We start from the raw sequence: 12,077 nt of genomic DNA, 5'->3' as shown, positions 1-12,077 counted from the left end.
GCACCCCCGGCGCTCCCTCCCCCAGGCGGGCGCAGGATCGGCAGCGTCACCACCGCCACCAGTCGCTGATCAGAGGCGGCAGCTATCGGCTCCGACTCTGGGAGACGTCACCCCGAGATGTCCCAGAGCAGCGGTGTTCGGTCACGTTTCTGTCCGTTGGTCAATCTCAGGCTATCCATCATTGATTTTTGTTTGCTCCCGCAGCCCAGAAATCTGCAAGACAGCACGGAGGTGGGTACGCAGTCCTGCCTGGGCCTGCCCTGCTCACAGAGGCTGCCAGGCAGGACCCAAGCAGGGGGAGAGGAGAAGAAAGGAGACCCCTCTCCCAGAAAGCGCCAGGCCCCAGTAACCAGGCGCCAGCTCCCTTCCCACCCCTGCAGACATACGCAGCCAACACGAGTCCTGCGTGCAATTCAATCGCAACACAAGACACGCTGCAGTAACTCAGGCGAGGAAGAAAGAGGAGGCAGAGGCTGTCAGCACTCTCTGTGCCCAATCCTGCTGGTGGGGTACAGAAAAGGGGCATCACGTCGCTTCAGGGGACACTCAGAGGTGTCCAGACAAGCATCCTCCAGCAGGAACGACAAGAGATACCGTGTCATCTGCAGGCTCAGAGGAAAAACCCAGCAAGCCCTTCCCAAGTCATCCCTAGACTGTCCAGGAGGACTCAGAGATGTTCCCCATGTTGCTCTGTGCCTGCTCTGACAACAGCACGGGGGGGGTCGTCACCCTGCTCCACCTGCCCAAAAGCAGAGGAAGGTTTGAGAACAAGGGCTGCTAAGTCGAGACCTGGGCTGGCTTCCCTCACCCGGAGACCCTGCCACCCAGCATCTGCCCCCTCTTCCCCAACACGGCGTGTGCCACGCAGCTGCCTCAGGAGAGGCAGAGCCTCGTACCGCTACAAGGCGACCAAGGCACTTGAAGAAGGTAATGCCATACCCGCTGCTACGGCAGCCATGCCCCTATACCATGGGGCAACAGGGTTTCTGACACGAGCCCTGCTCTAATCCCACGGAGGGGGAAATGCACGTCACCTAGAGTTTAGCAGAGGATGAAGCAATACCCAGCAAGGCGGGGAAGTTGTTGGCAGAGGTCAGCCAGCTCCCGCCATCCACGACCAGGGTGGTGCCCGTCACGTAGGAAGAGAGGGAGCTCGCCAGGTACAGCGTGCTGTGGGCGATCTCCGTCTTGTTCCCAGCGCGCTGGAGGGGGATCGTGTCAAACTGGCTTGCTTCCTCGGCAAATTTCCCACCTAAGAGCGGTAGAAGAAAGAGCCAGCTAGGACCACGGGACCACCTGCCCACCACCACCGCCTGCCAGACACTGCAGCACTGCTTGCAGGGGGCTTGCCGAGAGCCCCAGGGAACCTAGATGAGATCCTAGCACAGCCCTGGGGGCAGCCCTGGGACAATGGCCTGAGAAAAAGAGTTAAATGAGGCGAGCTCAAGCCTAGCAGTGGGATTTGCGCTGCAACAGTGAGTTCAAGACAGGACCTCAGAGAGCTTTCCCAGCCTCCAGGGCTGAACTGGCACTCCGCTGATGGACTGCAAGAGCTACACCATCAGCTGGCCAGGCTGAGCTCTGGGGGAGCACGTTACGTCATGGTGTCAGAGCACAAAAAGCTGCCACTCGACAGAGAAACGTCAGTGCCCTGCGAGGCACCGAGGCTGCGGGAAGGGCTGCTCCCCCAAAGAGACGTGCCAGCAGAGTCACAGGACAGCCGTGCCCAGCAGCAACGGCCCCGGCCGCATCACACACCCCACGAGCTGCATGGCACCGGTGGTCCCTCACAGTCCCCTCCCAGAGAGACGCCAGCAAGCCACCGCCGAGGCAGAGACGGGAGCCCCAGGTTGCCTCACCCAGCCGCCGGTAGCCCTCAGTGCCTGTAATGGGGCCTGGCGCCAAGCTGTTCACTCGAACGTTGTTGGGTCCCCACTCCACAGCAAGGTGACGGGTCATGGCATCTGGGAAGGGATTACACCAGGAATGAGAAATGGAGAGCAGAGCCATTCCAGTAACTTTTGGGGGGGAGCCAAAAAGCCACAGGAGACTCTAGCCAAGAGCAAAGGGCCCTAGAAGAGCCCTGGGGGAGAGTAGCGCCTCATCCCAAACCCAGGCATGTAGTAACCACACTGATTCGTATTCGCCTCTCCCAAGGACATCTTCCCATCCCAATATTCGGGAAGAACCGGCTTCCTTACTGGCCGCACACAGCTCACAGAGCCCCAGCAAGGAGCGTTTAGGTACCTATGGCAGCCTTAGCAGTACCAGCATGCACCTGGAGGGCCTGCCCTCGGTAGCTCAGCGTTGCCGTGATGTTAACGATGACCCCACCGTGGTCCTGGGGAAGGAAAGGAGACGTGGCGTTAGGCAGGGAGCAGCACAAGGGGTCATGTAGGGGAGTGGTGGGGACAAGAGAGCTGGGCCAGGAGGGACGGTCACCCGTGGGCACTGCCACCTCTGTGTAGCTAACCCATCACCGGGGCAGCACTGCCCACCCGGCCTCACTGAGCCGGGGCAGCCAGCGGGGCCCTTCCAGGGAGGCGGGAGATGCAGGGGACAAGCAAAGGCCAAGGGAAAGCAGAAGAGCTGGAAAAGAAGCCGAAGATCACAGCTTCTTCCCCGGCAGGTGGCAGAGCATGGAAAGGTGCCACAACAGTTAAAAAGCCCCAGGGCTAGGGACAGGCAGCATTCCCAGTTCCTGCACAGGGGCTGTCCTCCCTGGGAGGGAACGGACTGGATCTGAGCAAGGTGGGTGGCAGAGACCCGGCAGCACAGCCCTGGGTACACGGGTGCTGTGCTCCCTTCTGCCCTCCACGCTTCCCTGAATGTCTCAGGAGCAAAGTGTGGTTTGTTTGACACTAACCCCCCTGCCTACCAGGAGCCTCTCCCCCGAGTCCTCTGGCTCTGGTTCCACTTACCCGGAAATATTTCTCAAAGAGGACTTTGGAGGTGTTGAAGGTGCCAATGGTGTCGATATCTATCACTGTCTTGAAGGCATTGAAGGACAGGGCGCTGGCTGGGCACAGAAAGTTTCCCGCAGCACCTGAAGAACAAGGAGCCGGGGGCACAGTCAGGACTGGGCCAGGAGAGATCAGGCAGGTTCAGGGCACTTCTGCGAGAGGGACGGTGAGCGATACTGTCTGGGTGGACTGGAGAGCACGTGGAAACAGCCCTGACAAGGGGATAAACAGCTTGTGACTCTGGGTGCCCGGCAGCACGGCAAGCCTGAGGGCAGGAGGGTGCTGGTGCAGTGAGAGCAGGGATGATCGGATGGCCATGCATTAAGAACAGGTCTTCGCTTCCTCTGAGCCCATCCCCTCTGCGCTCCCAGGGGCTGTCCAGATGCTCCCCGGCCAAAGCAGCATAAGCCAAACACTAGGCAAACACAATCCCCGTGGAGGAAAATGCAGTGAGTCGGTGCCAAATCTTCCCTCTGCCCACTCCAGCAGCTCACCGTTAACAAGGATGTCAATCCGCTTGAATTCTTTCAGTGCCTTATCCACCGCTGCCATAATGGTTTGGGGCTGCCTAACATCTAGGGACAGAGGCAGGCACTGCTGGCCTGTGGCTGCCACCAGCTTTTTAGAGGCCTGCAAAAAGAAAAAAAAAAAAAAAAAAAAAAAAGGTGAGATTCTTTCTGGGACTCCCTCCTTCAACAAGGGTTAGACCCAGACCTTGTAACAGGCAAGCAAGAAGTCAGGCAGGAGCCACATCCCTGTCAGCACACAGCAAACACTGTAGGCAGGAGAGAGACCTGCCTAAACACGGCCAACTTCAGCCCGGCAGCACCCTGCAGCTAAAGCCCTGGGGTGGCCAGAGAAAGCTCCTGCACGTCGTGTCCCAACCGAACGCCGGGCTGAGGCCACAACTCGGTAAGCCCAGTTATCTCCGTGGCCTGTCATCGACACAGCACATCCCGAGCAACGTCTCTGCAGGGCAAGTACAAAGGCTGGACCCCAACGAGGCATTTTTGGCACGAGCGCAGACATAATTAACCTTTAGATCCAAAAAACATCACTAGGCAAAAGGGCAAACGTGGACCAGCAGTTGCCAGGGTCTCTGCCCACGAGGCAGAGCGGGCCAGTTCTGTGGCTCAGCGTGTGCCACAAACCACCCCCGAGGCGCTCATTAAGAACGTGACTCCCCCCAGCAAATTAAGCACAGGGGACGCGCAAACTCAGCAGCAATCCCGCACAACACCCAGCGACGCTCCACGTTCCTGCTTGGGCTCGTCGGTCCCTCCTGTGAGAAGCTTTGAGCCCCAACTAGCCCACACGTACACCGAGCGCCAAGAGCCTGGGCAAGCAGTCACTGTGTACTTGGAAGACTCCAGCCCCCGAGGACTAAAAAGCTGCTGAGCTTTGCAGCTTGTTTTTTGGCATGTGAGCATGAGGGAATGCGAAATGACAGCACTAACCACCTCCGGGAGGCAGCTGGGTCATGCCAGCTCACTCCCAAGCGCTGGTTTTGATCTTTATTGTATTTCAGTGAAGTCCACACACAGCTACCGCAAAGCTTTCTCATGGCTGTTTTCAGCCCGAGACCGCAGCACAAGCCACGGCGAGGAACGGAAACTGTGACCAGCCAAACTCCAGCCCGGGGTCAGACACGCAGGGGTGGGCGTTTGTCCTGCCCAGCCATCCGTAGGGCAGCTGATCTCATACAGCTTCTTCAGCCACTTCTTTCCAGACCTGCATCTTCCCCTCCATCTCAAAACGCAAGATAATTGAGATTTTGGGGCTCAGCGTACCCACCTCAACCCACGTAACCCTTGGACAAGGGGGTCTTGTCCTACTTGAAGCTGAGATTTAAGCTTGACCTCGGGCTCTGCCACTTCCCCGCTGACAAACCTTCACCAGTTTCTTTCTGTCTCATCAACAAAAAGGCAACGCGATATCTGGAACAGACACCCCCAAAGCTGGCAGGGGAAGGTAGCAAGTTCCACGATTAACTGAGCTCTACCGTGAGGTGCGGCGGGTGCAGCCCACCCTAAACCCGCACCCATCCTGCCCATCACCACTGCCTGCTGGTGCTGAAGCACTTAGAGCCGGGAGAAGACAGGGCAGCACTGGTAAGCCATTTCTCCTGTTGCACTACTCCCAGCTCCACCCAGAGGAGAGGGCAGAAGGATTTCCAGGCGTTCACGGCTCTCCCTTCTGCCCGCCTGTTCCACTGGAGCCCACAGACTCACCTCTGACACTCGCTGCAGGTTCCGGCTTGCAATAACCGTCCGGCAGCCGTGCCTGCAAAGAAGGGGCTGGTGAGAAGGACCACGCAGCGCCGGCTCCTCACAGCCATCTCGGACCTCCGGGGCTTACCAGGAGTTCCATCGGTGAGCGGCGGGAAGTAGCGCAACGCCCTTGGAGGAACTGCTGCTCCTCCAAGCCCGCAGAGCTCAAAGACGGGGAGAGTCACAGCGCAACAGAGACCTGTCCCAGCCCTGTGACAGGCCAGCCCCTGCCTCCCACACCCCCACGAACCATCAGAGCCTGCAGCAGGCAGGGCTGCCCACACCTCCTGCCCGCAGCTCTCACGAAGGCTCTGTTGCCCCGGCTTCGCACCCTACCTCTTCTAGGCCCCGTTACCACAGCCACCTCAAGGGAAGGGAAGCTTTGTATGCCGTCCGTCCCACCGGCGCCCAAGGAGGCTGGGCAAGGCCCCCCCCCCGGGCACTGCCGCCACCCCGCAGCCCCGCCGGGCTCCCGCACCTCATGAAGATCTCGGCGATGCGGAAGCCGATGCCCGAGCCGCCACCGGTGATGAACGCCACCTGGCCCCTGGGGGAACAAAGGGACAGTCAGAGCCGAGCGCCGGGCACAGCCCCCGGTCGAGGCGGCCCCGACCAGCGCGCAGGCCGCGGGCGGCGGATGCCGTGCCCCCCAGGCCGTAGCCCTCCGCCCGGCGCCCCGGAGCCCTCAGCGCCCCGGCACTCACGCCAGGATATCGGGGTTGAAGAGGTAGCGGTACTCGCGGAGGCAGTCGTCGGTGTCCACGTCCGGCGGCAGCCGAGAGCCTGCGGCGGCCTCCGCCATGGCGGCGCGATACCCCGCCGCCGGCACCGGGACCCGCTGCGGCCGCGCCGCAGAGCACGCCGGGACAGTGCGCCCCGCACTGCCTGCCGGGAGGTGTAGTCCTCGCCGGGACACCGCCCGCCCTGCGCATGCGCAGGCGTCGGCAGGCGTTGCCTGGCAACGGCGCCGGGCTGGAGCAGCGTCCCACAGTGCCGCCCAGCGTCCCCAGTGACATACTGGTGTGCCAGAGACATCCCAGCGACACCCGCGTCCCTCCCAGTGATATCCCAGTGTCACCCGGACCCCCCCCCCCCTTGCCAGCCCAGACCCCTTTCCCCGGTCTCTTCCAGTGACCTGCAGAGCCTCCTGCTGCCCCCGGGGACAGCCCAGTGCCTCCCAGAGCTTCCCAGTACCACCTCAGTGCCCCCTGGGGATACCTCAGTGCATCCTAGGGCTTTCCAGTACCATCCCAGTCTCCCAGTGACATCCCAGTGCCTCCCAGAGCTTCCCAGTACTGCTCCAGTGCCCCCTGAGGACATCCCAGGTTCTCCCAGAGCCTCCCAGTGCCCCCCAGGGACATCCCAGCACTTCACAGTAACATGCCAGTGCCTCCCAGAGCTCCCCAGTGCCCCCCAGGGACATCCCAGCACTTCACAGTAACATGCCAGTGCCTCCCAGAGCTTCCCAGTACCGCCCAGGGACACACCAGTGCTTCCCAGAGCTTCCCCGTGTCCCTCCCATTGCCCCCTGGGGACATCCCAGTGCACCCCAGAGCCACACAGCGCTTGCTGGTGACATCCGAGGGAGGAGGCCGGAGCCATGGCTGGAGGCACTGGGATTTATTGTGGGGCCGGGGGGTCCTCCCACGGCCGGGGGTCCGTTCCGGCCAGGGCCACCCTAGGGCCCGTAGGTGTAGTCCCGGTCTCCGCTCTCCCAGGCCACCAGCTCATCCTGCTGGAACCAGAAGCCGATCTCCCGCCGGGCCGTCTCCACCGAGTCACTAGCATGGACCACGTTCCTGCGTGGGGACGGGGACGGTGCCGTGGCCGTGGGGTCCCGCCGCCGGCCTCACCGCCCACCCCGCGCCCCTACCTGCTGACGTGCATGCTGAAGTCCCCCCGGATGGTGCCCGCCGCCGCCACCGCCGAGTCGGTGTCCCCCACCATGGCCCGGTGGACCTGACCACGTTGTAGCCCTCCCACACCTGTGGGACAGGGGACACCTGAGCCCCCCCGGACCCCCATGGGACCCCCAAACCCCCCGTCCCGGCCCCTCACCATGGCCACCAGCGGCCCCGAGGTCATGTAGGCGAGGAGCGCCGGGTAGAAGGGCTTCTGCTGCAGCTGCTGGTAGTGCTTGTCCAGGAGACCCCGGTCCGCCTGACGGCAGCGCAGGGTGACGGTGGGGACACCCGGCCAGTGCCCCCCGCTGACACCCGCCTCCCGGCACCCCCATGAGCCGGCTGCAGGGCACGGGGAGCAGGGTCCCCCGGGGGGACGGCTGGCAGCTCGGTGGGGATGGGTACCTGGAGCAGCTTCATGGCCACCAGCTTGAAGCCGCGCCGCTCGAAGCGCTGGATGACGTTCCCCACCAGCCGCCGCTGCACCGCGTCCGGCTTCACCAGCACCAGCGTCTTCTCCTGCAGCTCTGGGGGAGCTGCGCGGTGACGGAGGGGCCGGCATCACCGCCGGGTATGGGACACAGGTCACCATCAGACATGGGACATGGGCACGGGTTGCGGCAGCAGGACCCCAAACTGTTCCCGGGGCACCACAGGTTGCTGCTCGGTGCCAGTGGGCAGCGGCTGCCACGGGGTGACCCCGTCCCCGTCCCTGTCTCCATCCCAGGGCCGTGTTCCCCTGGCCGAGCTGTGCCTCGCAGACTGGCAGGGTCCCAGCAGGGACCCAAGGGACGAGCTGCAAAGCCCTGACAGCCACTGGGGACACGTCCGTGGCTGGGAAACACCCTTTAACCCAGCGTGGGACAAGCTGGCTCTGGTTTCGGCCGAGCGCACCGTACCACCGTGTCCCACAGCCGGGGCTGCAGGTGCCACCCTGTGTGCCATCGCTCCTGCCCGGCCTCGGGTGCTTCCCGCTGCCCAGGCGCCAGCCCTGGCACAAAGCAGGTCCCTGGCCGCAGCCCTCCACTGGTGGAGAGCAAAATCGAGCACCGTGGGATGGCAGGGTCTGGCATCGCTGTCACCCGTGGCACGGCAGGGTCTGGCATCACCATCACCCGTGGCACCGTGGGACAGCAGGGTCCGACATCGCTGCCACCCCCCTCACCCCGCCGCTGGCCCTGCCGGAGCCGCGTTGGCAGGAGGGGACACAAGTCCCCCAAGGGACAGCACATCCCGTCTGCCGGATGGGCAGCAGGGACAGGAAGGAGAGGAAGGCAGAGGAAGAGAGGACACCAAGCCAGGGTGTTTCGCTGCCAGCCCCAGGATTTGGGGTCCTGTCCTGGGCTGCGAGGCCAGGCCGGCCCGGTGCCGGCGGGGGCAGAGCGGGATAAGCGACCCCACAAGTTCACCCGCTTCTCTGGGCGTTGCTGGACATGGCCCGGCTTCGCCAGGCTCCCACCCCGTCCCCCCCAGGATGGCACTGGGGACACCAAACCCCTTGGGACCTTCAGGGTGGTGCCGGGGGGAACCACCAGCTCCGGCCTCTGCCCTGTCCTGGCACACAGGACAGGGGGGCAGGGGACCCTGGCCTCACCACAAAGAAGTGAAGGACCCCGTGAGCCGGACACCCTGCCTGGGGGGGTTGCCCCCAGGATGGAGGGATGGGGCGCTGGGGGACTGGGGGCTCTGGGAGGGGATGGGGCAGTGGGCACCATGGGGGCAGGATGGGGACGGGAGCCCCGAGGGGCAGGACAGGCAGGGGATGGAGACTTGGTCCCCAGGGGCAGGACGAGGATGGGGACAGGGTCCCCCAGGGGCAGGATGAGGATGGGGACGGGGTCCCCCAGGGGCAGGACAGGGATCGGGAATGGGTCCCCAGGGGCAGGATGAGGAAGGGGCTGAGAGCAGCATGGGGACGGGGACAGGGTCCTCTGGGGCAGGACAGGGATGGGGACCAGGTCCCCAGGGCAGGATGAGGATGGGGACAGGGTCCCCAGGGGCAGGATAGGGAAGGGGCCGAGGGCAGGACAGCGACGGGGACTGGGTCCCCAGGGGCAGGACAAGGACGGGGACAGGGTCCCAGGGCAGGAAGGGGCCGGGGGCAGGACGGGGACCGTGTCTCACCGGAGCCGTAGCAGCGGGGCCCGGGGGGCCGGCTCAGGCCCGGCTGCCCCCGCAGCAGGCTCCGGGCCAGGCAGCGCCCCAGGGAGCCCATGGCGGGGCCGGCGGGTCGGACCTGGCCGCGGCGGGGCTCGGCCGCCCCGCGGAGGCTTTAAGGACCCGGCCGAGCCCTGGGACGGGTCGGGTTTCCGTCCCTCCCCTTAAAGCAGCCGCCGGGACCGGGCGGCGGCCGCGCCTGCACGGAGCATCCCGGTACGGGGCATCCCTGCTACGGAGCATCCTCCTGGTAACGGAGCGTCCCGGCACGGAGCGTCCCCGGTACAGAGCATCCGAGCACGGGACGTGGCCGGTCCGGAGCAGCCTCCGCTATGGAGCATCCCCCCGGTACGGAGCATCCCCCCGGTACGGAGCGAGCCCTTCCCTTGGCGGGGCTGAGCCCCAGGCCCCGCCGCGGTGGGAGCAGAGGCTGCACCCAGCCCGTGGGTGACCCAGGGGTACGGGGGGGGGGGGGGGGGGGGGGCAGACCCTGCCAAAAACCAGACCTACTTCATGCTTTGCCCCGATGGTCCAGGTGAGGAGAGACCCCGGGTCAGCCCGCACCGGCCTGAGCTGGGGTACAAGGGAGACCGGTGCTGCAGGGATCCCCCAGCCCCGCACTGGCTCACCCCCAGTGGGGAGCACCCAGACCAGTGCCCTCCCCATGGGACACGGGGCTGCCCTGGACATGTAGTGGGTGCTGGAAAAGGGGTGGAAGGCCCTGGGGGGCAGAGACTGCCCCTACCCTGCTCACCTGCAGCACTGCCCAGGTGGGAGCCCCTCTGTTTTAAAGCATCATTGAAGGCTGTGGGAAGCAGGGAGGGGGACAAGCCCTGTGCCCGCAGAGGTGACAGGGACAGAGGCACCAGGGCCCCTTCCTTCGCCCTAGCCTGTGCCGAAGGAGGCAGAAAAGATGGGGAGTTTATGAAGCAGCGACAGGCACAGCCCTGCGCACAGGAGAGCGGGATGCTCCTCTTCACCGCATCGAGTTTTCTTTAGGGTTGAAATAAATCGGTGAGGGAGCTGTGCCTGCTCCCGAAGGGCAGGTGTGGGGGGCCTCAGTCCTCCAGGGTCTGGTTTGTACAGACAGCCCCATCCCACACCCCATGCTGGGAAATCACTCTTCCCATGCATCCCAAATACCCGAGACACCTCTTGGGAGAGCAGCTTGATGTAAACATTGCTATTAAATTATCTGCAAGTTCATGGAAAATCCTGGTCCCTTCGAGCCCGTTTTCTAAACCTGCAATAATTTGAACGAGTTGAAGAATTGCACACAAAGCAATTAAGGGGCTGCAAGGGCTGGGGGCCCCGGGGAGGCTGGACTTGAGCCTGTCTCCAACATCCATTTGGCTCCTTGATCCCCATCTCCTTTCTTGTTTCCTTCCTGTGCAGGAGGGGGAGGAGGGACACGCTGGGAAGGGAGCCCAGCACCAGCCACAGCCCGAGGAGCGGCATGGGGGGCTCCCAGGACCCGCTGTGCTCAGCACGGCTGCAGAAACATCTGACACGGCTTCCCCGCGGGCAAACAGATTGATCAACAGAGCTCCTGCAAAATAAGACTTTTGGGTGACACCCACGCAAACAGGGGGCTCGAGGTGGGAAAAGGCCCCTCTCCAGCAGCCCTTCCTTTCTTCGGGGAAGATTAATGCAGCCAGATACACAACACCAGATGCCCTTCGATATTTATCCGGCAAGCTGCCCTGCTCACCCAGAGGGCCAGGGTGCTGCAGCCAGCCCTGCACTTTAGGTGATGGCTGGTAAAGGAGAAACAGCTTTCAGCACAAGGGGTGGCAGGTTGGAGCCCGGGCTTTGGCCACCTTCCAGCTGCTGCCCTTGATCAAGGGAAAAACATGTACTTTCACCCTCTGTCAACCAAAAGTTTTGCAAGAAACAGAAGCCTCACCGGTCCCGAGAGCCATGCCGGGAGGGGAGCTGTGCCAGTAGCAGATGAAATGCCCTTCGCCCACCGCTGAAGGCACCCAGCCAGGGTGCTTGGCAGAGGAGGTGGCAAGACAGCTACCACTGTCCCCGCACTGCGGCTTGGAGCAGGGCAGAATGGCTGTGAGTGAGCAGTGCTGTGAGCTCAGGAGGAGAGAGAGGGGGCCTGGGGGCAGGTTTGGACCCCACACCACATTCTCATACACCTAATTATCACCAGGAAAAACAAGGACTCAAAGTTTCAAGTGCGGACAGTGACGCCGAGTTACTCCAAGAGCTGGCTGCTTTGAGCCACACGCTGCCGGTGCAGGTGCTGGCTGGCAGGGAGCTCAGCGCCTTTCACTCTCAGGGGAGGTCAGAGCTCTGCAGTCTGGTGGCAGATCATCGCCCACCTTCACGCCGTGACCTCTGCGGACAGAGCCTGACAGCCTCAGTTGCAAGGACTGTACCTGGTGAGGCACGGCCTCGGCAGGCTGGACTCCGGTTCACGTGCAACTTTCAACTCAGGCTGCTCATGGCAGGGTATGAAGCCCAAACATCAAACTGGTCCCAGTTCAGAGAGCCTGGATGCAAGGCTCTGTCTGTACACAGGTTATCCAAACAGCGTACATTATCTCCCAACAGCAAACACGCACGTCGCAGGATGTTTTTCACGAAACGATAACTGATACCTCCCAGCTGTCCACATGCAGCCGCTCAAGTCCACATCTACAAACGTTTACGGGAGAACACCTCCTCCGCGCTTGCTCCCTTCACAATGACCGGCGCTGTTCCCACCACGCAGCCCTTACTGCAGCTGCCCTTGTAACCGCAGAGAATTAAGACTGATTTAATGCTCTATGCTA

The 12,077-nt window shown here is 63.0% G+C and overlaps 2 protein-coding genes across 3 annotated transcripts; both read right to left on the bottom strand.

Moving 5' to 3' along the window:
- DECR2 (2,4-dienoyl-CoA reductase 2) lies at positions 1 to 6,035 on the bottom strand. Of its 2 annotated transcripts, none has more exons than XM_050906093.1 (9): positions 5,938 to 6,035; positions 5,712 to 5,780; positions 5,195 to 5,246; positions 3,458 to 3,593; positions 2,922 to 3,046; positions 2,248 to 2,341; positions 1,860 to 1,964; positions 1,035 to 1,252; positions 1 to 213 (listed from the first exon to the last, which is right to left on the bottom strand). In XM_050906093.1, exons 1-8 carry the CDS (start codon positions 6,033 to 6,035, stop codon positions 1,035 to 1,037), a joined length of 897 nt encoding a protein of 298 aa, XP_050762050.1. In that variant the 3' UTR covers positions 1 to 213. The 2 variants fall into 2 exon arrangements, with proteins under 2 accessions (XP_050762050.1, XP_050762049.1); XM_050906092.1 differs by having other exon boundaries at positions 1,064 to 1,252.
- An 812-nt stretch (positions 6,036 to 6,847) lies between these two features.
- LOC127022479 (nucleoside diphosphate kinase, mitochondrial-like) lies at positions 6,848 to 9,349 on the bottom strand. Its single transcript, XM_050906096.1, is given in 6 exon segments — positions 6,848 to 7,032; positions 7,107 to 7,188; positions 7,191 to 7,218; positions 7,292 to 7,393; positions 7,540 to 7,670; positions 9,259 to 9,349. Coding segments are annotated over 6 exon segments (555 nt in total). The 3' UTR covers positions 6,848 to 6,911.
- Positions 9,350 to 12,077: the final 2,728 nt, after the last annotated feature.

Source organism: Gymnogyps californianus, chromosome 15 (assembly GCF_018139145.2).
Source record: "Gymnogyps californianus isolate 813 chromosome 15, ASM1813914v2, whole genome shotgun sequence".
Taxonomy (NCBI): Eukaryota; Metazoa; Chordata; class Aves; order Accipitriformes; family Cathartidae; genus Gymnogyps; species Gymnogyps californianus.
Note: the sequence above shows the minus strand (reverse complement) of the source record. Positions and strands in the feature narration are given on the sequence as shown.